This window comes from Epargyreus clarus, unplaced genomic scaffold (assembly GCF_041222505.1).
Source record: "Epargyreus clarus isolate Ecla_fem2 unplaced genomic scaffold, WU_Ecla_fem_2.2 ptg000021l, whole genome shotgun sequence".
Taxonomy (NCBI): domain Eukaryota; kingdom Metazoa; phylum Arthropoda; class Insecta; order Lepidoptera; family Hesperiidae; genus Epargyreus; species Epargyreus clarus.
Genome location: NW_027332228.1, coordinates 7,451,045 through 7,477,176, shown reverse-complemented (window position 1 = coordinate 7,477,176; position 26,132 = coordinate 7,451,045). Strand labels below are relative to the sequence as shown.

The 26,132-nt window shown below is 34.0% G+C and overlaps 1 protein-coding gene across 15 annotated transcripts in view; it reads right to left on the bottom strand.

Moving 5' to 3' along the window:
* Positions 1–26,132, bottom strand: part of dnc (phosphodiesterase dunce) — a 458,672-nt gene that overhangs the window by 37,847 nt on the left and 394,693 nt on the right. For 13 of the 15 annotated variants that reach the window (XM_073084957.1, XM_073084966.1, XM_073084964.1 and 10 more), the window contains 2 exons: positions 4,287–4,388; positions 78–142 (listed from right to left, as the gene is read on the bottom strand). In XM_073084957.1, the coding sequence (XP_072941058.1) occupies positions 78–142; positions 4,287–4,388 (167 nt within the window). Of the gene's footprint in view, positions 1–77; positions 143–4,286; positions 4,389–18,563; positions 18,716–26,132 lie in introns of those variants that run through there. The other 2 variants (XM_073084969.1, XM_073084968.1) reach the window with 2 other exon arrangements.

Sequence of the window (26,132 nt, the reverse complement as noted above, 5' to 3'; positions counted from 1 at the left end):
ATAAGAGAGTTGTTATGAGATGTTATAGTGTGACGACGCATATAATTAAATACAACGCAAAGTTTATTAATAATTACCTCCAGGATTGAAGTTCTTTGGTTGTGGGGTAACTGCGGTGGCCACGCCTGACGACCTCCGCGATCTGAAATAATAGGGAATGGGATTTTATTAAAACATAGGAATAACTAGGTGAATATATGACAAACTGAACTGTATTACATACATTTTATGTCTACGGCTAAATTAAAGTTATTTCTACCTAATAACAGCAGTGTTAGGCGCTGCTATGTTCCGGTTTGAAGGGTGTGGTAAGGGAGACAATTTTCCGAGGCGTTCCAGCGTAGTCCTCAGGGGTAGCGGCGCATCTGTGGCCGACCTCAGGTGGGAATATCTTATCCTATCTGGGGTGGATTACAGATGTCCATGGGTATCAGTAGCCACTTACATTCAGGTGGACTGCATGCTCGTCTGCTACTCTTATATTATAAAAAAAATGTTTTATTTTTAGTATAGTCCAAGTATAGTCGGCTAGAGTGAACCTTAGGTAAATAAGTTTGTTTGGCTACGTACTTAGACATGTAACCTAGAAAATACTGTTGCCAGTGCAATGAAACTTATAATTTAAAGCTTTTCGACATTTTTGAATTTGTACTTTCTTTGGGGTATTTGGGAAACATTGTGAGTGTTTTTTATACAACTGGCAAATAAATAATTTTATTTTTTAGATATACGTTTCGTTACATTTCGTGTCATGTCGTATTATTTTGTCCTTTTTTTGTATCTTGTATACATTTTTGTTTAAATTCTGGCGCGTGTATATATTGACACCTGCAGTCTTTTCATATTTTTATTAAATATGCCAATAAGTACAAGTTCTTACATACGGTACATAAGTACACACCCATTTTTCCATTTTAGTACATTTTATATATTTATTCTCACAATCAAATAATAACAAAGTTTACGATACACTCTAACTTAAATAGAGAATATTGGACCGCAACTAATGTTTAAAGGGTTTAAATAAAGGCTTTAATGTTTGTTAAAGTTGTTATACACTTCGAGTGATAAGTAGTTTATATCCGATCAAGATAATATAGTTAGGATATCGGATTATGTAACTTGTGCGAACAGGTTAAAACAAATACCTACCTAAGTTTTCTCATGAGAGGAGATATTTGCTCTAAACGAGTTATGCTTTCTCATACGACGATGTACGAGTACTTGAAAAGAATATTACTGGAAAATGCGGCCGGGATCGAGAAAATGATATAATGATGCGTTATATCACAATATTATATGATTCATAGAGCATGTAAGTACGCTATGAATATTATTGGATTTAAATTGATACAGAAGCGAAAATGTTAAAGAAATACTTGCTTGAAATCTATATAAAAACTTCATTCTATCACTTGTAAACAAGTTAAGACTTAATATAACTTACGCGGAACAGTTTTTTAATTAGTTGGAAGGGGATTCTAGCTCATAAACTTTCACAAAATTAATATATGCATTGCCTTTTCTTAGAACTTACTTAGTTTCTCTAACAAATTACGGTGTATTACGTTTATGAACATTTTCTACTATGTTCAGGAGATAAAAATAAATTTTTAATTTGACTGAATTTTCTCTAACAAATTACTGAGTATTACGTAGTATGAAAATTTTCTATTTTTAGGGAAAAGAGAGAAAAACCAGATTCAAGATTGGTGATTAAAATTACTTTCATATTTTAGTCTCCTTCATTTTGAAAGGGTTCTCATAAGTCTGAAAAATAGGGGATGATATTCATGATACATACAATATTGACAAATTTTAATAGAGTAAATTACATTCAAGTATTATTATAAATAATAATAAATTCAAAATAATTGTCCTTGTGGGAGACACGTGATAATTAATTAAGTATTAAACTATTTAGATAATGATTTGACGTGTTAGAAATTGTGTAATGTGGGATCTAATGTAGCCTCGCTTCATCTTTTAAATTCTTACTTATATAAGCAAAGTAAGCTTATTTTACCCATAAATTAAATAAAAAATAGCAAAAAAACAACTTTTCAAAAATTTAATTTCTAGAAATATCAACGCTTTTCTTAAAGTTGGTGCAAGAATTAAGAATTTTAACAATTCAGTGGTATGCCCATTATTTATTTTTAATTAACATCAAAAGCAACAGCATAACAGATGAGACGAGGCGTAAACAAAGAAACAATTATTTCTTAAGTTGAGAAGATCAATATGCACGGCGTACAAGCACAGCGATCCGAATCGAGTAGGCAGGTTTTAATTAAGACATGTTTGTTTTGTTCTTAATGTGCCGAAGAGATTGCGATTTTCATTAGTTCGGTCAGTTCTCATGCGGGATTACTGGAAGCAGCCTATTAGCTTTGGGCTCGTATAAGGTTGCCTCCGAGTAAATATTTGACTGTCCCGAAATATCTTGTGGGGACGAGCCTAAAAACATTTCTCATTAACCCAATGTTTTTACGTAGGACGGTTTATAAATATTTTGAATGTACACGTACGAGTTATATTAAAATTAACTGAGATCCTCCGTAGTTATGTGATTTTCTATACATGTTTAAGTGTATACTTTTGTATATTACATTAGTGTCAATAAAATAATTCAGCAACAATAAAGTTATCAAAACGTGATATGAATTCATATTTCTGAAAATAATTGTTATAAATATTTTTTACTATTTTATTACTATTCATCATAGATTAGTAAAGATTACTCACTCGTAACAAGAAAATGTACCCAGTTTTGAGAATTGAAATAGTTGCGTAAAAAAGTTTGGCCACGTCTCCGTGTTAAAATGTCCCTAAAATATTTGAAATTATTATTATAAATTATTTAATTATCATGTAAATTACGCAGTATTAGTTATTTATTCGTAAATTTTCTGTAAAAATGTTTTTATTTGTCGAGAATTCAAAAAAAGAACTTACTATAATAAGCCATTTGCGGCTTCATTCAATGTCAAGGCGGCGAAGTATCTTTACTAATCTATGCTATTCATAAATATCATATATTTTTATGAGTTAAGGACTCGGGTAAATTACCTGGCCTTAATGGAAAAAAACATGAATAAAGTTAAAGGTAAGGTTTGTAAATTTGAAACTACGACAGTAATTTATTTAGTTAAGACGAATTTACAGACATGTTCTTTTTTGAAAAAAAAAAAACATTTTGGTATTGTATTTGAAAGGACGAATAAATTGAATATCGGTATTTCTAAAGGATGTATTAAAATCGATATGACGAGAAACATGACGAAGACAACATCAAATAAAATAAAGGACTGCAAGATGAAAAGAAATGAAATATTTTTCAAGTGAAATACGTACGCTTGAAGGAAACGTTGAAGATTTCAGGTTGTGATCGCGCTTCAAGAGCTTTCACGGGTTTCAAGTAAAGTCGCAAAAATATGTGCGTTTTAAAATATTCCACTTTGTATATAACTACAGGTTTTAATTCACGGATTTAATTTGGAGGATGACGTCACGAGCAACCTTTTCGTAAATCAACGTACATCGGAATTATATGACGCAATCACGATTTACTACTTTTGAAACCTTGATTTTATGTAGTGTAATTAGAAGAGAAAGTTTGCTTCATTTGTAACCTAAGTAGTTATTAGAAAATAGTAATAGTTTTTTAAATTGAAATTTTCAATTTAAAATCGCTAAACTGTAATTTTCAATTTAAATTTGATGCCCGTAAGGTAATAAGGTTTATTTGGAGCTTTATGTTTTATATATTTGCTGCTTACACAGTTGCTAAGCTGTACACACACACAGCTTATGTCATTTTCTACAATTAAATATAGAAGATATTTAATTGTAAATCTTATATTTTTATCTTTAGCCTTTTCTAATAAAAAATCTAAGCAAAAAGCTCAAACTAGTAACAAAGCATTTTACATTTGTTAAATTTAAGTTTAAAATTTATTAGAGTTGTTGTCGTCCATTTAATTGGAATTATCGAATTATATCAAATTCCTATAAATCATAGGTATATTGCACGCCAAACTGCTAGTCCGCTCTGAAGTTGTTGCGAACCTGCTCGCATCGTAGTCAGAATTTGCTATGGCGACGCGGTTCATTTCTATATTCAGAGCGGACTAACAATTTTACGCGGACTATACTGACTATACATTTCTTTCTTGCGTTTATTTTTTGCATACAAAACCGTCGAAGTACACACTTCGTTCGACGCTGCATATTTACATGTCTATCGCTGTTTCTATGATAATAAACGAGTTTACTGTACTTACTTGGAAGCTGGTACGTTGGTGAGACATAAAAAGTTGTTGCGCACACTGCGCAGGCTCGCCAGGACCTGGGCGAATGGCGTCACGATCAAGTCTTCGCCGTGACTGGGGACAAAGGAGAGCACATAAGTATAATATATATGTGATACGTACACTTCACCTATGAACGGTCATGCATTCTACTTTATGTTAAGTCACTTGAATTGAATCCCTTTTTCATGTTTCACAGATGTTTCCTGTGTTTGAGGACTACATATAAGATCTCAATTGAAGTTCGAAATTAGTCAATTGTCGGCTGTGTAAATTGTCTAATTTCAAACTGAAGTCGGCAAAAATTGGTTAAGATTGATTAATAGGTAATAGGTATGCCTTATATTAAAATGACAAGTATGTTAGTGACATAAAATCAATTTAATTATAAGACAAAACAAATTTACGCTATCAAAGTAAATTTATTGAAAACAGTATTCTTATCAATTACAAATAATATTATAGCATACATTACTTTAATGCCAGCGCAACAAAATTAAACCATATTGATTATCTATTAAAAATACTAACAATGCAGGGCGTGAAACATACCAAATGTGTCAAACACGTTCTATAATTATGTCTATTACCGTTCTATAATGATGTCTATTACAATTATAATTGCAAATGAAAATGTAGCTGCTGTTGTTGTAATGAAATTGTAATTATTAATGAAAATATGTATTGAATTTTACACTAAAACACCTTAATTATATATTATCTATCGTTACGCTACCGTAAACTATGAAACTCATATGCATTAAAGTTTTAATATCAAGCGAATACAATAAAACTTGGCGTAATCATATCGCGCATACTTGGAGAAATACTATATTTCAGTATCCTGGTAATTTTAAAACGCATACTATAAAGTCAATTAGCATATTTTTAACTGATTATTAAACATTTCAAGATATTGAAGTAGCGAACGATCTTGCAGTGCACCTGATGGTCCGTATTCACTGCCGCCCACACACAATAGTTGTAAGCGTCGCCGTATAGAACAGGGCTTCTAAATGAAGTCTATTGTAGATGTGTTGCCATTCCTGAAGATCTCAGACCTCATATGTAAGTCAGGCAGAATCCACGGAATCATGGGTTTTACAACGAAGCGCAAAAACTTCTTCATACTAAAAATAGACGTGTGTACCTTTAAAAGCTATAACCAAAACTTTATTTTACATTAAGTGTTAGAGGACCGAACGCTGCATCACGGCAGTTTACAACACCGGTGGGCAGTGAACCCACTGAGGAGATTGCCCGGGTAAGGAGGGATCCCTCGAGGCCCGAAAACCCTGCGCCATGCGGCGAAATCATGCCGCGGCATAGGACGACCACTTTGATTTGATTTATTACATTAAGTGTTGAAGGTACTTCTATCATAGAATGAATATAGAAATAATACAGAGTCAATTCTTACCATAAAATAATTATATTTGGTAAATGTTATTATCGAGTACTCGATAGATACTCAGGGGATCGCATCATGTAATAAATTGCTAGTTTACTAGTCCCAGGGCACACATCTTCCTCTTTGCTTTTATTACATTTATTGTAGTGAGTAAATTGTTATAAACGAAACGATAAATATCGATCGAGTTTGCTCGATAAAATTGTGTTAACAACGTGTAGTCCGCGCCAAACTGCTAGTCTGCTCTGAATAGCGAGCAGGTGTAGTCATACAATTTGGTATGGCGACACGATTAATTTCTATATTCAGAGCGGACTAGCAGTTTTACGCGGACTGTACCATTACTATCTCAGTGCTGGGCACAGAATCCTAGTGTGAGACTGTGAATTCAGAAAGCTTCTCATTCCTAATACAAACTTAAAAAACACAGGTACGTGCCTGGGATTTGAGCCTCGGAATCCCCGATTGAGTGGCCGATTTTTAACCAGAACTACCAGGGTATCACTGGCTTTGATATAAAAATAGCAAAATATAAACCTACCATTGGAGTTGTGTAGGGCTTAAATCTCGTGACAAAACAAAGATGATATGTTTACCTCCGTTTAAAAATAGAAAAATCCAAAGCCTCGCGAGCTCCCGGACAAACTGTACACATTGATTTGGTCGTGACATTTCTCTACACACATTTCTATAGCCCTACCCACACATATTTAATATTTTTCCGTTACTCAGCAACTTTTAAAAGAAATAACAAAAGAGAAAGAATAACACGTCGAAATGATTTGCTGATATGGAATTCGAATAGTCCAGCGCGCGTATTTACTCGTAATAGAAATATCGTTAATGCAGAAGGAATGTTAAGGGCCAATTTAACAGGAGTGGTCCGTCGAGTATTAACACGGTAATGTTTTACTCCTAAGCGACGGGGGTTAAGAGGTGGCTTTATGACAGTTTTATAGCCTTCGAGTTGCGGCGAATAGTAATCGCCAATAAAGCGCGGCTCATTGGAGCGTAAATTAACATCGTTTGTTGGTTTTCATGAAGTTGTACGTTCAAAGAGAAAATTAATGTTTAATTTACGTTATAAAATTTAATTTAAATCATTAATTTGTGTACGTTATGAACAAGTACATGTTTTTTTAATATCAAGGGATTGATTGGATTAATTATACGAATTTGAGTTTGTGATGTGTTTTTGTAATATTTTCGTAAATTTTAAGACTGATGAATGATGACTGATGAGACTGAAGAATTATGTTGATGTTTATACCTCTAATGAACAATAATTAGATAAGAATTACTGATTATCGAATACCGGAAAATCGAATCTATCAGATTTTTAGATTAATAAATCAGTTATGTGACCTTCCGTACCACAACTAATAATAAATCATCTTTGATATAAATACAAATAGGTACTTGAAATTGTTCTCAGATTGCGGATTATGAATTGAGGAGATAATCAGGATTGGTCAGCAGTGTACATTTTCTTTCACACGTTACTATTACCTACTGTAGGTAGTGTTAAATACATACTTGTAGTATGTTTAGGACGAAACACTCATGTATACAAAAATACCCTGTTATAACCGTTCCTTTCGGCCTCAGGCCATATTTAATGACGCAATAGGACTGATGTTGAACACAACATATTATTTTTGTTAAATTTTAATTTAAACATGTTGGTGACGCTCACGTGAATCTAAACTCATGACTATCGGTGATATATTAACTCATAAATAACGCTGTAGGCGATCTGGATGGGTGCCCATTAAGTCACGAGATCAGTGAAAGTATTACTCACTGGTTAATTATCAACCTAATTATGTCACTTTGCTGGGCACAGGTCTTCTCTCAGAGTGAGGAAGGTCCAGGTGGGTACATCTAACCAAGGACTAATTGATAGACCTTAAACACCTTCGAGATCTTGCTTATTTTTAACTCTCTGAGATATAGTTTTCCTCACGATATTATTCTTTACATAATAAATAATAGATCAATAGGCATAGATTAGTAAAGATTACTCACTCCTAACAAGAAAATGTACGCAGTTTTGAGAATTGAAATAGTGGCATAAAAAAGTTTTGCCATGTCTCCGTGCTAAAATGTCCCTAAAATATTTGAAATAATTATTTATTTATTATGTAAATTACGCAGTATTATTTATTTATTCGTAAATTTTCTCTAAAAATGTTTTTACTTGTTAAGAATTAAAAAAAAGAACTTACTAATAAGCCATTTGTGGCTTCATTCAATTTCAAGGCGGCGAAGTATCTTTACTAATCTGTCTATAGGCATAAAATTTCGAAAATTTAGAGGTGAAAATTCACAGCCGCCGTGAACCATCGACTTCAAACCTTTCAAAACATTTTTATAACTTCTATACTACAATAACGAATAATATCAATTACATGTCCCTTAGATTTTATGATGAAAACCTTTTACACCTGTTATTATTTTTAAAATAACTACCCTACTAAAGATCGAAATTTGACAATTGCCTACTAAAACTGTCAAATTGGCAAGCAGATCATTAGATAGATTAATTATTAGTTAATACAGACGGTAGCCTACGCGGTTCCCCTTCTAACCAATAATAATGAATAACCCTAGTAAAAGCGGCACTCCTGCCCAAGGTCGCGTATACAAAATCAATAACTAACTGCATTCAATCGGGAGGGTTCAGCGATACGTTTATTCAGGAAGAACATGAGTTTTGCATCTACTTCATTTATTTAATACTTCCTTTATAGCTTTATCCTTTGAAATAAATTATCTCTACTTGAAAAAGAAAACTAGTACTTACTTCAATGTACCTATAAGGTGTGCTTAGATGTAGTTTTAGAATACTGTTTCTAATGCAGTTCTATCGTTGTCGTCAACTCAATACTGTCCCATTGCTGGACACGGGTCTCCTTTTCAAGTAAGAGGCGTTTATGCCTTATCGTACATCGCTGGTTTAGTGCGAATTGGTGGATCCTGTCGTGCAGTTCTATCCGATTTCATTTTTATATGAACAAGATGTTTTATACATACGTATGTGATAAAATTTTAGAATGCTAAAAATTTCCAAAGAGTTCCAATTTCAGGTTTAGTTCCATTAATACATTTATCTTAATACTAACTTACATTTGCATGATACTAATAAATATAACACAAGACCGAAGGGCTTTGATAGCTACAGATTGTAGTCGATAGTTAGTGGATTTTTGTGTAATGTCACAAATATGAATGAATGAAGAATGTCACATGTTAAATGTAACATTCTTCTTTAAAACCGTGGAATAACTAAGCAAAACATTCAGTTTGGTTTATTTAAATTCACACCCTAGTTATAATCTCAAAGCCATTCACAAGGTGTTTTGAAAAACATAAAGGACTGTAATATTTGTTTACGTAGTTAAGAGTCACGGGGACAAAACTCATGATTTCTGGTAATGAGCTACGAACGTATGATTTGGCAGCGTGCCGGGAACCTGTCCCGGTTCACACTGGTTTGAAGAATGTGTACACATTAAATGAGTAATCGGGAATAATTTTTAACACTACAATACACTATGTAAAGTTTAGAAGGTGGTAGAACCCTTTGTGGTTCGACACCGGCGGCACCACAGCCACACCTATTTCTGCCTAATAACAGCAGTGTTAGGCGCTGGTGTGTTCCGGTTTGAAGAGTGTGGTAAGGGAGACAGACTTTTCCGAGGCGTTCCAGCTTAGTCCTCAGGGGCAGCGGCGCATCTGTGGCCGACCTCAGGTAGGAATATCTAATCCTATCTGGGTTGATTACAGATGTCCATGGGCGGCAGTAGCCACTTACCATCAGGTGGAATGCATGCTCGTCTGCTACTCTTATATTATAAAAAAAATGTAAAATGTTAGTCTGTGTATCGTTACTATATTTGTATGTAGTGTGAATTATGGGGCTCAAGTTAATCATAATAATTTATTGAAGAACTATATCAGATATCTCAAATTTAGAAGTTAATGCGTTTAATCAACTGTTTACTGTTCAACTTACAATAAATTAACTACTGTAATGTACGTTCTTATCTAAAAGAATTCCAAATAATAGACAGTGGAAAAAGGAAATTAACTCCCTGTGCTTCGGGAAACCAACATTATTACATGAGAGCATCTTATAGTATGTGAATAATAAAATTATTATGAAATAGCTGTTTGTTGCGATACTAAAAATACGCATCTATTTTCTAAAAACAAACAAAGCTTTTATAAAAACGCTAATGAAAGTAAAGTGGCAGATTATATAGTAAGAATCATAGATTAGTAAAGATTACTCACTCCTAACAAGAAAATGTACCCAGTTTTGAGAATTGAAATAGTTGCGTAAAAAAGTTTTACCACGTCTCCGTGCTAAAATGTCCCTAAAATATTTGAAATAATTATTTATTTATTACGTAAATTACGTAATTATTACGTAAATTAGTTATTTATACGTAAATTTTCTCTAAAAATGTTTTTATTTGTCAAGATTTCAAAAAAAGAACTTACTAATAATCCGTTTGTGGCTTCATTCAATTTCAAGGCGGCGAAGTATCTTTACTAATCTATGGTAAGAATTGCACGACTCATGATGCGAAGCGTCAGAGAGTGCTTTACGATCGAAAAATTTTTTTCGCTTCATTTTGGCGGCTATTTTTATTATTATAGCCTTGATAGTTCACGGAATCAAGATATTTTGCATACTATTGTCGAGATAATTTAATGGAGATTAATTCCATACTTTTTAAAAATTGATTTACTGCAATAGAATTGGAAAAAAAAACACCAAAATAGGTCAAAAAAATTTCCTGTCCGTCATGTGTGAAACCTGAAAACACTGTAACTTGTGAAAAAATCCATCATTTGAGTTAATTTTTTTTTTTTACTCTAATCGACGATTGTAGGTCACTGAATGCGAATGATTAATTAATTCAGTGTCGTTTAATTGCAATTAATAAAAAACGAAAACTACAAGACTGTATATCTATAGATATTATGTACATTTATTCCACCAGGGGCGCTTGTGCAGTACCTTCTTCCTACTACAGCTGTTTTTTCGGCAATTCATTTTGAACGACTTAAGTTTTTTTTTTTTTATATTTCATAATTAAATGAGCATTATGAGTCGTGCACTTTTGGATTTTCCAAACTTTTTTTATTCTTTCAGATGCAATCCTACCTACTAAGGGTGGAATTAGGTCGATCGCTTTTATCTTATGAATAACGCAAATTTTCTTTATGTGTATAACGAGCGAGGGGGGAATAATAAGCAGGGAATATTTAGTTTTCCTCTTAAGTAATGAAGAAGTTGTGTTCCAAAACTCTCAAATATATTTAGGTGGCGGTATTATGCTATGGTGCTTTCGTTTCTCTTTCGTAAAACAGATTATGGCAATTTTATTTAAGTATCACAACCGAATAAGATATAAGATTTGCGATTACAATGATTCAGTTAAATAATCATATCTACAATGCTACTGATTCAGTTTTTTTTTATAATATAGGAGTAGCAGACGAGCATGCAGTCCACCTGATGGTAAGTGGCTACTGCCGCCCATGGACATCTATAATCAACCCCAGATAGGATTAGATATTCCTACCTAAGGTCGGCCACAGATGCGCCGCTACCCCTGAGGACTAAGATGGAACGTCTCGGAAAAGTAAATTATTTAAATAAAATATAACCTACAATGAGTGTAGGGTTTTTGTGAATGACTTTTTTGTAAGTTGTGTGACGCTACACTTCTATTTTTTACCGTATATTTTTATATCGCAGAACAACGTTTCGTGACTGTTGAATCTGATTGCTTTTTAACCGAATTCGTAAAACAAGAGATTCTATGTTCGGTTGTCTTTTTTACCATTGGCCTGATTAAAAAAAAATATATTTGTAGGAATTCAATTTACTTTGTGTAAAAAAATTGAAACTTATATTTAACTTTATCGATTTCTTGAGGTAATGATTTATGTATTATAAAGTATAGGTATTAAATCACTTGATTAAATGTCGGAGGAAAATATCGCGGGAAACATGCCTTAGATATCCTTAAAAAGTTTTTAGAGCTACATGAAGTTTACAAATCCGCAATTGGCTAGCATCGCCCAATCCTTACTTTTGAGAGGAAATACCCGTGCTCAACTCTAAGGCACTGGTAGGTTGATGACGAGGATGATACGAGCTATCTAGTATTCATGTTCATAAGTGATGCTTTACAATACACATTGCGTAGCAAATGGCTTAGCACAAACTGATACCAACATATACACATCCATAAGCGAAATAGTCACAAAATGGCAGCCCGGCTGTGGCATTGGCTTTATTGAGCGGCAAATCACTACCATGCGTGATGGCCAGACAAGTTAATGAAATCGTGTATTGTATTATAGAACATGACGTAATTTTAACAAACTATTTTGTATATTTTTCATGTTACTTAACTATTCTTCTATTTAAGGAGTTTGTGAATTAAGAAAACAAAGAACGCTCTTTGAATAATCCTTACTAATCCTTACTAATATTATAAATCCGAAAGTAACTCGGTCTGTCTGTCTGGTTGTCTTTTCTTCACGCCTAAACCACTGAACCGATTTTAATGAAATTTTGTACAAATATAGTCTGAGACCCGAGAAAGGACATAGGATAGTTTTTATCCCGGAAACCCCACGGGAACTAGGGATGGCGATCTAAGATCGATTAATCGGAGAATCGATCTTTTGGACCAAAAACATCGATTATTTCTATCGATATTAATAGGGATTGAATCGTAAAATTTGCATTTGATCAAGTGATGATTTTTAGCAAAGTTGTTGTCCATGAGCCCACGACGGTTTCAGATTTGGTACGACCAATTTTCGCTAGATGGCGCCACGGTCATTCCAATGAAGGTACGAATTTTCAGTTTTATGTATGTTAGTATGTCATATTATTTTCTTATAAACGCGGGCGAAGCCGCGGGCAAAAACTAGTCAACAATAAGGTTTTCGAAAGTCACTATGTGATACTATTATATTTTAAATATTTTCACTTTGACCTGACTCTGTTTTTCTGTAAACTTTTCATTGTTCTTTTTAAACATTTAAGATCATGTGGAAATGTCCTGGAATATGTATGTTCACATATAATATTTAGCGATGGGGTTCAATGTAATAGTCCATATTTCTTTACGACTCTTACTTATAATACTTTAAATATGTATTTAACTTTTTCTAATCTAATTCTGCTTTGTACAAGCTAGCACTATTCTTTTGTAACAAGATCATACTTAAATGTAGAAAATTCATATTCATGCTTGTATATCATTATTTTCTATTATATTTAAGAATGACTTTTAATCTAAAGGTATTAATGTAAATCGCGTCTAATATTAGCTTATAGTTTTAGCTTCAGAGCTACGCAGTGCTAAATTGCTTTCCTATTAATCCGAAATGGATTATTTGTGTACGGTGGTACGGTAAGCCTTTCAGCCCATTGCAGTACGGTAAGCCTTTCCGTGATAGAAATCACATAGAGAGATATTCTCATTCAATTGGTGAGATTATGTACGGGAATATTATACAATGGTTGCTTCAGGCTAATATGCAAAATGCCCGGAGGACAATGGTCTAGCCCCTCTCATTCGAAGTGAAGTCTCAGAAGTGGGACTCTAATGGGTCGATGAATGTACAAAATGACTTTTTAAAGAAATTTATTGATAGTGTGGAAAAAAACAACAACAGTAATAAAAACATGTTTTGAAATAAAAATAAAACATGTTTTATTCAAAGTTATGAAATAATAAATTCGGTACAAAGAAAAAAATATCATATCGTTTTTATCACGATACGTGCAGTTTCTATCTAATGATTTGGCCAAAAGGAAAAACTACGGAACACTTTTGTTATTATCCTATTATTATAGTTTTGTAACCGTCTAATCAACAGGTAAAGATTCTCGTGTATCGAACTATCCGCCCATTAGTTTAAAATATTGATTTGGAATAAAATGAATTCTATCTGGGATGCAAAAAGAAAATTGTAGATACATAATGTACATTTTTACCGACGAAGGAACGGAGACGGTATATGCTTTTGGGGTGAGAGGATGGTTGTGCACGCCAATATTACCATTTATATAAATTTATAAGACTGGAATAATTGAATTTTAATAGAATACAAAATGTTTTGTAATCGATGTAAGTGAGATTTAATACAAATATTGGTAGTTAAAATGTTAGAACAGGGATTTATTCCACTCATGTACTAAAACGAATGAATCGAGATGAAACTAACAAGCTTAACACGATAAGGATATCTTGTTTAGTTGAGTTAATATACCCGGCATGCGGGTCCATCATCTAATCAGCTCAATAATTACATTATTTCATCGTCGTCGACGTTAAAAATGTGTTTTTTTTTGCGTTTGCGTTTTGTTCAGTGAAGTTGATAATATCCCTGGACTTACATAATACATACATAAACATATATGTATATACATAGATGCGTCGATTAGATAACCTCTCTTCTTTGGGAAGTCAGTTAAACATAGAGTGGACTTGACTTATTCCCACTATACCAACAAGTTAATGAAAAGCCATAGATTAGTAAAGATACTTCGCCGCCTTGAACTTGAATGAAGCCACAAACGGCTTATTACTAAGTTCTTTTGTTGAATTCTTGACAAATAAAAACATTTTTAGAGAAAATTTACAAATAAATATCTAATACTGCGTAATTTACATAATAAATAAATAATTATTTCAAATATTTTAGGGACATTTTAGCCGTGCAGGAGACGTGGCAAATTTTTTTTATGCAACTATTTCAATTCTCAAAACTGGGTACATTTTCTTGTTAGGAGTGAGTAATCTTTACTTATCTATGTGAAAAGCTTATAAAAGAATGACAGGCTTAGATGCTAATAATAAAGTAATTTCGTTTGACGTGGTGACAATCGGTCATCACCTTAATTATTTTCATCTAAAAATAGAACCTAGAGTCATAAAAGTAATAAATTCATTTCAGAGATAATAGTGTAGTGGTTAATATTATCAGTAACAGTTTAATAATGGTGTAATTAATTATATAGTTGGGATGGATTGACGGTTGACGTCCATTCATAAACAATGTTATTCATGGTAGCTGTTACACAAATAGAACGCTTTGATGACTTTAGCTATTTAACTTTACTGTTTGGTGTTGTCAGTAAATTAATTAATAACATTATCGCGCAGTATACTAATATACCTAGTCATTGTTTTATTAATACTAGTTTTCGATCATTCAACTAGTATTCGGCCGTGTTCAACGACTTTTAAACATTTTAATTTCTTAAACTTGTGAAAAATAGAATATTTGTAATAAAAAAATTTTGAAAGAGAGAAATGTGAAAGATGAAAGCTTACAAAAGGCAGTGTGTTTTCTTCGTCTATTTATAAGAAGAAGATGAACAAATATGTACATAAATCGCAATATTGAGAATAAATACTTTAATTTCGATTTTTTTACACGTAGGCGTGACTTCAATGATTGTAAGAACTTTAAATGACCCATTCTTGTAAATCTAATTGGCTTCTCGGAAACGGCGGAAATCGTTACACTTGTGGATATTAATGTATTTAGATAACGTTTTACTTTCGATGCTTATTTTTTCTGTATGAAATTGAAGTATCAAATAAACACATGTTCACTTGATGGTAAATGATCACTACTACTCGTACACTTGTATTATCAATTTAGATCTATCTAAGATTGTTGGGATGCATTGCAATCACTGAGGACTAAATTGGATATACTCACCTAAATGTCACTTTTGAATGGAACACGGCACTTAAAACCGCTGATTAGCTATTTAGCTGTGGGTGTGAAGCTACTACTACCACTGCCTACTCAAATAAGTTATACAACAAATCAAAAGCCATCATTTTAATACATACGAGTATATTACTGAATATTTTGAAGGTGGTAGAACCCTTTGTGGTTCGACTCCGGCGGCACCACCGCCACACCTATTTCTACCTAATAACAGCAGTGTTAGGCGCTGCTGTGTTCCGGTTTGAAGGGTGTGGTAAGGGAGGCAGACTTTTCCGAGGCGTTCCAGCTTAGTCCTCAGGGGTAGCGGCGCATCTGTGGCCGACCTCAGGTAGGGATATCTAATCCTATCTGAGGTTGATTACAGATGTCCATGGGCGGCAGGAGCCACTTACCATCAGGTGGACTGCATGCTCGTCTTCTACTCCTATATTATAAAAAAAAATTAATAATTATAACAAAAAACATCTAACATCTAACAATAAAACCATTATGTTTTAGCAGCCCTATGCTAAATCGAATGAAGCCTAATTTCAAGATTACGGCTATCGAGCTGCAAATGTAAACAACTATTATTGACCAGCAAGATTTCTACGACGAAGGCTATCGATATCCTCACTAATATTATAAATCCGAAAGTAACTCTGTCTGTCTGGTTGTCTCTTCTTCACACCCAAACCACTGAACTGATTTTAATGAAATTTTGTACAACGATAGTCTGAGACCCGAGAAAGGACATAGGATAGTTTTTATCCCGGAAACCCCACGGGAACTAGGGATGGCGATTTAAGATTGATTAATCGGAGAATCGATCTTTTGGACCCAAAACATCGATTATTTTAATCGATATTTGATCAAGTGATAATCTTTAGCAAAGTTGAAGGTACGAATTTTCAGTTTTATGTATGTTAACTGTTAACCGTTAACTGTAACTGATTCCATATAAAACATGGTTTCTACCTGATCCCGATAACAGATGCGTTGCCGTTCTTGAAGAGTAACATTGTCACACTCATGAGCAAATTTGACCTTGAACCTATAATACGTACTGTTATATTCTATATTCTTTAGCAATATACTGCCGACCTCATCATTCTTAATTAATATATAACGCCTTCCAACCATGTGGCCGGCAGTTGCACCTAATCCGCGTCCGCGAAACATTTAAATTCAATATTATAAAAGAAAAGTGAGGGGATAATTTCTCTGTAGTCTTTAAAGACATTAAACCAGTAGTGGACAGCAGTGTGTGTGTGTTTTTTTTAAGACAATGGGGGGCTGCCGCGTAACAGTACGCATAGAAGGGGCAAAACTTTTTTAATAATACTAAAATACAATACAACATTGTTTCCTACGTTTTGTATTCATTAATTTGGTGAAATGGGGAAAGTCCTTCACTATCTCCGCAGGGTACAGATAAATATAAAGCGATTCTATTGATTTTACCCTCTCTAAACGTGCGGCTAAGAGTCAAGTACAATTGTTATTGCGAGACTCTACAGATGCTTAATTATGTTTAGACGAGATGGGTTTATTTTAGAGAGGAAAATATACTCTCAATTTATATTTTAAATAGTAAATAAGATTAATTGAGTAAATTAGCGCTGTCTTGTTTTTGAACGATCTATAAACTTAACTTTTTGCTAAGTGAAAGATTTGATAATGAGGTATAAATAATTATATTACGTTTTGAAGGGTGTGGTAAGGGAGACAAACTTTTTCGAGGCGTTCCAGCTTGGTCCTCGGGGGTAGCGGCGCATCTGTGGCCGACCTCAGGTAGGTATATCTAATCCTATCTGGGGTTGATTACAGGCGTCCATGGGCGGCAATAGCCACTTACCGTCAGGTGGACTGCATGCTCGTCTGCTACTTCTATATTATAAAAAACAAAATTGAAGTCTAACTCAAGAAGGTGTTAACGACCTATCTTTACGTAGGAAAATGCTGCACGGGTTCCTTTCGGCCGGTGTGATAACTGATTGAATATTATACCGGAACCTATTTCTGCCTCATAACAGCAGCGTTAAACGCTGCTGTGGTCTGGTTTGAAGAGAGACATACTTTTCCGAGGCGTTCCAGCGTATTCCTAAGTCGTTAGGAGTAGCGGCGCAACTGTGGCCGATCTTAGGCAGGAATATATGTATTATTCTATCTGGCGTTGCTTATAGATGTCCATGGGCGGCAGTAGCCATTAACCATTACCAGGTTGTCTGCATGCCTGCGGTAGTGTGCTACTGATATATTATAAAAAAAATCTTACCGGCTAATGCCTATTATTAAAATTTACCAATTTATCCAATTTTTGCATACTAATGATTGAAATTTGTTAACTTCTAGTAAACAGAAAGTATCTTTCATCGCAGTCTCACGGGGTTACTCTGAACGTCTTAGGGCTCGAACACAAAACTGCGATGCGACGCGATGCGAATTCGCAACGCAGAAAATTGCGATGCGAATTGCTGCGATGCGATATCGTGCGGCGTAGCGTCTCTCAGGGTGACCAACAACAACAACCACTGTGCGATGCGAATCAATTCGCAAGTTCTTGCGATGCGTCGAGGGAGCTCGCAGATTTTTGCGATGCGACGTCGCATCGCAAAAATATGTCGGGACAGCGGAGAAATTGCAGTTTTCATCGATCAAAGACGTTAACTACTCGACTCGTCTGTTTTAATATCTTCAGGAGACAACTAATATACGATGTAGGTAACATTGTTTACCATAACGATCTCGTGACGCGATTTAAGATAACAGTGTAATATATGTATGTGATAATCTTTACAAACATAAATACAATTGAAGTATTTGTCAGTCGTTTGAAGTAACTGCGTCTTCTAAGATTTGCTTATGCCGTTTGCACATCGCAGAAATCGCAACATCTAAGGTACTAGTTAAAGACTCGTACGGGTTGTCTAACATATTTATGCATGTGATATGAAAATCTACAAACTCTGATATGAAAATCTACAAAATCTACAAACTAATAAGTTTCTGTACGTATTAATATTGAATACAAAGTACTACTAATGTTATAAAGATTTTATATCATGTACCTATCTTTATACATAATTTCGTCTTCGTACCAACCTCATCTCCATGAAACGGACTTCAAGATAATTTTACGTAAATATTATTCCAATTTTACACAATCTAATTTTCCACAAAACCTAACACACATTTTGACAACTTTGACATTTTTATTTAAATGAATTTTACTTTTTTAAAGTCTTTGATATCATTATAGACTATACTTTTTCATAATTATTTATGCGCATTAGGAAAAAATATATAATATGCAACATTCAAATGTTTACCGAACAAAGACGAATAGGTGGGAATACAAGTATGTGAATAATTTACTCGGGCGTATTTAGTAAAAAATATTTCTTTTACACAGAATATACTCTAATAACAAAAAGATTAGCTAACAGGGAAAGCTTCTGTTTATTATATTTGTAGGCATTAAAGTCCATTTCTTCATCGTGTTTGCAAACTAAATATATTTTTCGAAATAATGAAGGACGTATTCTAAAAGCAATACAAGCTCCAGGGAACAAGACAAGGCAAGAACCGAGGGCACTTTGTGTTTACAACGAAAGGACAATGGAGGAAGTGGAGCAAATTTAAATTGTATTGATGAGAAATGAGAAAACGGAGAACATTTTATTTATTTACTACCTGAGAGTAAAACGAATAAAATAGTCGTTACAACCGAAGCGCACCTGGTGAAGATGAATGAGGTAAATATTAACAAAGTCTTGTTCAGTTCGACTTGTTCTTGGTTGGAATAGTTAATCGGCGTAAATACACGTGATTACCTCAGTACGTGTCAGTGGCGTGTGTTCGAGCTGTCCGGAGCAGACATTGGACCTGCGGCTCGCTCTCTTTATAAATATGACGGTAAAAAGTTCTAGTATTAGAAAATTTTATTTTCCCGAAATATGCTTCCTGGGGAGAGGGGCACGCAAGTTAAATGTGAGAGGTCTTCCTGTAGGAAATAAATACAGAATATATCATACTAAAAGACTGTAATTTATAAGATTTTATCACCCCTCCCAAAAATGTCCACTCAGTACGATCGTCCCCTCCGTCACCGACAAGCTACACATCTGAGATATTATATGTATGTATAAAGGAAAATACTCGTATGTATGAAGGAAATTAAATAAGCTTCTGTTTATTTGGGTCGTTTCGTAGCACCTACCATATCTCCCTGTTGGACTACGTCAATTTACGAAAACCTGCTTATAGTTACTCCACCACGCGTTTCTAGTACCATGGTCATCGAAAGTTATTTTAAGTTAAGAATCGGAATCTCATTGCTTAGCTTGCACATAAACGTTTATGAAAAGTCTTGCCCATTCTGGGATGAAATGTTTGCAAAGACGCATTTTATTTTGATTGCAGTCTAGTAATAACGAAGTTTTTAAAATAAAGCTATTTTATTGAGTACTTTACATCCAGTCTAAATTAATTAATATGATTTTAAAGCTGAGGTCCTCTGTCTAAATTTAAGACGGGTCAAATCCCACACGAGGAATGACTTCATATTTAATTGATATGGCGTCTCAAATAATTATAATCTGTCTTTATACGTGAGATATGCTTACATATATGGCGTAAAAAATACTGCGTCGTCGCTCTAGCACTGAGCAAAAGGAAACCTCACTAAGCTGAAATGTGCTTTTTTATATTCTCCATTACCCAATATTATTGATCAGTGTGAACATTAAAGTAAAATATTTCTTTAATAGGACAACAAACAAATGAACTTGAATTAATTTGAACTTCAAATTATTCGTAAAATAAGACTTATTGATAGTGTACCCATATTTAATGAGGGCTTTTCCATTTATTTCATTAATAAATACGAACAGTAATTAACGAAATAATTGGCACCAAAAACCATCTCACTTCCATCTACGAAATTAGTTTATTTGTGTAATGAATAATATTAATTTAATTTTAAATTATTAGTAAGAGAAGACTCGTAGTGTTAAATTAATTACGAATTTTCCATTTATTTCGTAAATTGAAAGAGTAATTATCAAAAGTATTTACACCAAATAACATCTCATCAATATATAAAAGAATATTTATATAGTCTAGTGAATATTATACTTTGCAATATTAACCCGTCGCGCGTGTATACGCCTGCACGCGTGTCCCATTTGAATAAATTAGCGGTATGCAGTCACTTCGTGGCCTTTGTGCGTTTTTTTTTTTTTTTATAATATACTATACAGTCCACTTGATGGTAAGTGGCTACTGCCGCCCATGGATATCTGTAATCAACCCCAGATAGGATTAGATATTCCCACCTGAGGTCGGCCACAGATGCGCCGCTACTCCTGAGGACTAAGCTGAAACGCCTCAGAAAAGTATGTCTCCCTTACCATACCCTTCAAACCAGAACACAGCAGCGCTTAACACTGTTGTCATTAGGTAGAAATAGGTGTGGCGGTGGTGCCGCCGGAGTCGAACCACAAAGGGTTCTACCACCGTGTAAAAGCATAGAACAGCGTGATAGGATGCAAGTGGCACGAGTGCGTGTGGAATACGCGTGTGGCCATACACACGCGCGACAAGAATATCTCCGCAAATCTTTAATATTAGCATTAACTAGAAAGTGGGATATCCGTACATACGTTATAATTCAATTAGTTTGACCACTAACAAGCCTCTTAGCTTTAATACGGTCATGAATTAGCAAGACAAGTAATTAGTGTAAACTAATATTCTATCTACAACAGGGTAATAATAGAACGGATCTTAATTAAGCTCGAAACTTAATTATCTGAATAGAAACTTCCTGACGCACGAATATCAGGTCACTTTGAAGGTTCGTTTAAGATATTGAAAACGAAAAGGTACCTAATTCAGTAAGTTTTTTATTATATTATTTTATACTAATAATTGTATTATTGTTAATAGCTTATTGGTTTTAATTTTCATATTTTAGGACGGATATACATTTTCGAATCATATCTCAGATTTTTTATCCGCTTGTTGTTTGTTATGTTTTTCGAGGGTCATGTATTTCAAAATTTGAAGTCGTAGATATACAAAAAAATTTGATTACTACTTACGAGTACTTACTTATACCTTTACTTACGAGTACCTTCTCCTCCTTCTGACTTGTGCCCAGTAAAAAGACGGTATTGAAGCGAATAAGAAATCTTAAGAAGTTTATACATTCCGTGTTTATCTTTTTCAAAAGCTTAAATTGAAGTTTGTTTTTAAAAGTAAAATGTTTCTCCTTGTATTTATCATTCATTATTTAATTTATATGCATGGCATGCAGTGCGCGCCCGCATGATTCTGATCAATCACATCCCGGCATTAAATAGCTTACAATTAGGTCGAGCGAGGTCCCAATTGAAAACTGCATGTTGTTTTAAATGTGAGAAGCTGGTTAGAATCAGAATGAATCATTATTTTGTTTATGATAAGTAAGTTACAACACTCTTATCAATAATTCAGCGTGTAAGTACATTACAATTAAATAGAAGAGGAGTTTGAACAGGTTATTTATTTTTGCTTCTATTAAAACTTTATAATATCTACACTTTTATATTTTACTTAGAGATAGAAACAATTTATCTAAGTCTTCGTTTTATTTCATTGCCGCTACGCCTCCAGAGAAATTATGATAGAATATGATACATCTTTTTAATAAGACCTCATCTTTAAACATGATTGCTTTCAGAGTAAAGAATAAAATAAAGCTCAACCTGCAGTTGACGTTCGACAATCTACAAGAGAGTGAATAGAAAGTCATAGATAGGATTTTATGCTGTTCAATACGCCGATGTCGATAACTTCGATTTGTCGTTGATTGCTAACTATCCAATCTTCGGAATAGATTTCCGTTTGCGTTTACTTTATTTCCATCTTTTCATAATACTTTTCCTAGCTGTTTGGTACTTTACGGTAACTGTTGACTAGGTACGTCATATGTTTAACATTGTAGCAGGAACACTTTGTAAGAAATCCTTAATAAAGTTACTTCGGAAGTAAAGAAATTTACAACCATTTTATACGTCTTTATAAAGTATCATCGCAATGTTTTGTAAGGTCGGTTTTATGACTTAAGAACATCGTGGAACAGTCGTAAAACTTAATTAACTTGAAGGAAGTCACTGAGTAGTCAAGTAAAATATTTGTTGTTACGATCTGAATTTTTAAGTTAATAATGTCTATCTTTTACGAAGGGTAGCAGGGATGAAAATACTTTTGTAGATAATGTAAACTTTAAAATTTGTTACGAATGCTAAATATTTAATTTGTTTGAAGTACCTATTTAGAGAGATTATAAATTAATAACACTTGCTTGAACGCCTCGTAGTTCTTAAATAAAAGGTTCTCAAAGGGGTACGAAACCCAGTGTGGTTGACTAATAGCCCAAACCCTTCTCATTGTAAAAGAAGACTTGCCCTTTAGTGAGACAGTAATGGGTTGACAATAATGATGGCCTATTAACAATTATATAATGATAACTTTATGCAATACCCTTAATTCACAAGACCTTTAGTCTTGTACATATAATTATTATCATATAACATATAATTATTAGACTTTAGTACATATAATTATTATCTTTGAAGTAATATTTTTACAATAAGGGACATAACGTTATTATTGCAGACCGTAGTACCTAGGGAGCTTCTTTGTTGGAAAGTTTGTCTCGTTAGCTATGTTCTCTTGAGTAAAGGAAATGTAGCTACAGTGGAATAACCATGTTTCATCTTGACTTGAGTATCTTTATTCATATTGAATATAATTGCCAGACTACATTTGAAGCGCTCATCCTTCAGGTAGAAGTTATGTTTTATATGAAGTTGGTTATAGATGTTAATTGTGACCATTCACTATCAGGAGATTATATTATGCTCGTTTGTTATTTTTATAGTATAAGAGTTGCAGACGAGCATGCAGTCCACCTGATGGTAAGGGCTGGTGTCGCCCGACTTTGGAATAAACTCCGGATAATATTAGATTCCTACCTCGTCCACAGATACGCCGCTGCGCCGAGGTCTAAGCTAGGATACCTCGGATAGGTATGTCTCCCTTACCACACCCTTCAAACCAAAACACAGCAGTGCTTAACACTGCTGTAATAAGCACAAGTAGGTGTGGCAGTGGTGCCGACGGAGTCGAACCACAGAGGGTTCTATTACCTTCAAAAACTATTCAATCTAAAAAGCTACTTTAATCTATTAAAAATATTTAATTGACCATAGACTATGACTACGTACATAATATATTGTATGCATTCATGTTTGTAAGCTTCTTTTAATACGAAAACGACAAAAAGCTTCAAAAAGAAGACAGATTTTTGTAAGATATATACATTGGATATGTCTTACTCTCTGCAGACATGTTCATTCAGTGGGGACATTACTGTACGCCAAGCGGAAAGTCCTCGTAAAGTTAAATAAAATGAAGATATTAGAAAAATGTTCAAAGTTACTTGTGAAATGCAATAAGCTTCAAGTATGTTTGTTGTGTGCGTTTATTTTCAGGGAAAGTCTTTATTTAAAACCTATCGTATTTATCATGCGGGTTTTAACTTTGATTCTTCCCTGGTTTCAGGCTGAAATTATACAATTTGTTATTTCGACGAAAGTAAATTATTTTTTTGCAGTTTTAGAGAAAGACAATGCACGTAAGTTTTATTATTTTATTATTTTCATTCTTTAATATCATATGTGACGCTTTTAAATATTAAGTAAATCTTTGGTAACTTGAGTATAAATTTTAATTTTAGTACTTGTAGATACTAATTATATTATCTACAAGTACTAAAACTACTAAAACTCTCACACTTTTAATAGATAAAGCTATAGTCAACAAGGTGGACTTCGATATTAAAACATCTAATGTAAGTAAACTACTATCATGCATGTATATACGTTGCTCCTTGAAAATGGAGATAAGTTAGAATATTTACCAACAACTTGCTTCAAATTGAAACACTGTTTTCACGGACTGTTGCTATATATTACTATACGCTGTAGTGAGTGAGTGTCTTAATACAACTTTACAGTTTTAACGACTTAACTAACGACTTCGGTTTCCCTTGCGACCTTAAAGCCACCGGGGAATTTTATGAAGAAAGACCCCATATATATCAGAGGGTACAGAAGCTATCTCGTAAAACATACGAAAGTTAAACTATTTAAACTGTAGAGATTGAGAAAAAGTTTTTATGTTTAAGAAATTGACGATACTATCCACTTAAAGTTCGTGGTGTTCATCTTTAAAGGACCCGTCCGTTCGGTGGTAGAATTCGTAGGTTCGACTACGTAGGAACACATGCCATACATTTCTGCCTTATAATAGCAATGTTGTGTTGGTTTAAAGGGCGTGGTGTGGGGGAGGAAATATGTGGCGTTCCAACCTAAGTTGGAATACTATGAATGGCTGATTTTTCAGTTATCTGCGTCCATCAACGATGAAGAAAAACATTGTAAGGAAATCAGGAAGAAAAAGAACCTAGGAGATCTTGTAAAAAAGAGTTCTCAAAGGTATGTGAAGTCTACCAATACGCACCTGACCAGCGCAGCGGACTATGCCCTAAACCTTTTCATTGATCTTTTAAAAAAGAGTTCTCAAAAGTAAGTGTGAAGTCTATCTATTCGCACTTTGCTATCACGGTGGACCATGCCCTAAACCTTCTCACTTCATAAAGAGACTTGTGCCCAGGTTGAATATAATGAAGTACTTCGCGTTATCACGATTTATCTTTCTGAATGAGCGGTTTATTTATAGAAATCTAGGGCCTGGTTCACTGCAGCGCGGCACGTGTTTTCAATTAGCCGCCCACGCAAGTATCCAGCCACTCCCGGATTACGTACTTCCATAATATTTATAATATTTACGCTTTGCGCGATTTATTATATTGACGAAACATCTATGTTAAATGTTATTGAAGTGAGTACACAATTTTGGATATTTTTAGGCATATTGCTGTAATCATGGACTTTGGATTACAATCATAATGTGTTATCTACTTTGTAATGTTCGGAACATTTTTTTTGTATTTTGAAGAGAAGAGAAGAATGTAATATGTAAGATAGGACTAGAGCCGTACCTAAGATTGAAGACAGATGCTTTGGTACTGCTAAAGACTTGCCCTATAGGAGTATGTCTCTCTAACCGTATCCTTCAAACCAGAACATAGAAGCACTTAACTCTGTTATTAGGTAGGAATAAGTATGGCTTTGGTACGAGTACACGCATTAAAATGATTATTTTATATTGAGTTGAAAAAAAAAACTTGCTTCTGAGATTTATTAAGATCATATTTATTTTGAGCTCGTAGCTATTGAATTCGTACAAATGTTCCGCCCCGCCTCATGTTAGTATTATATCGCGAGTGATTACGGAAGCCCGCGAAACAATTTACTTAAGGATGAAGACGGTTTTGTAATAATCCACATAGTAGATTGTACGTAGCATTAGATAGCTCGTGTCGTAACGTTTTGTAGCTGTGTGCTATCTGGGAATGCACAGGAATTCATGGTTGGTTCAGGAATTGGTCGGTTACCATCCATGTGGTTGAAGTTTCATTGTAACATAGGGATTGCTCAAGTCTTGGTTTCGTTCGTACAATCTAA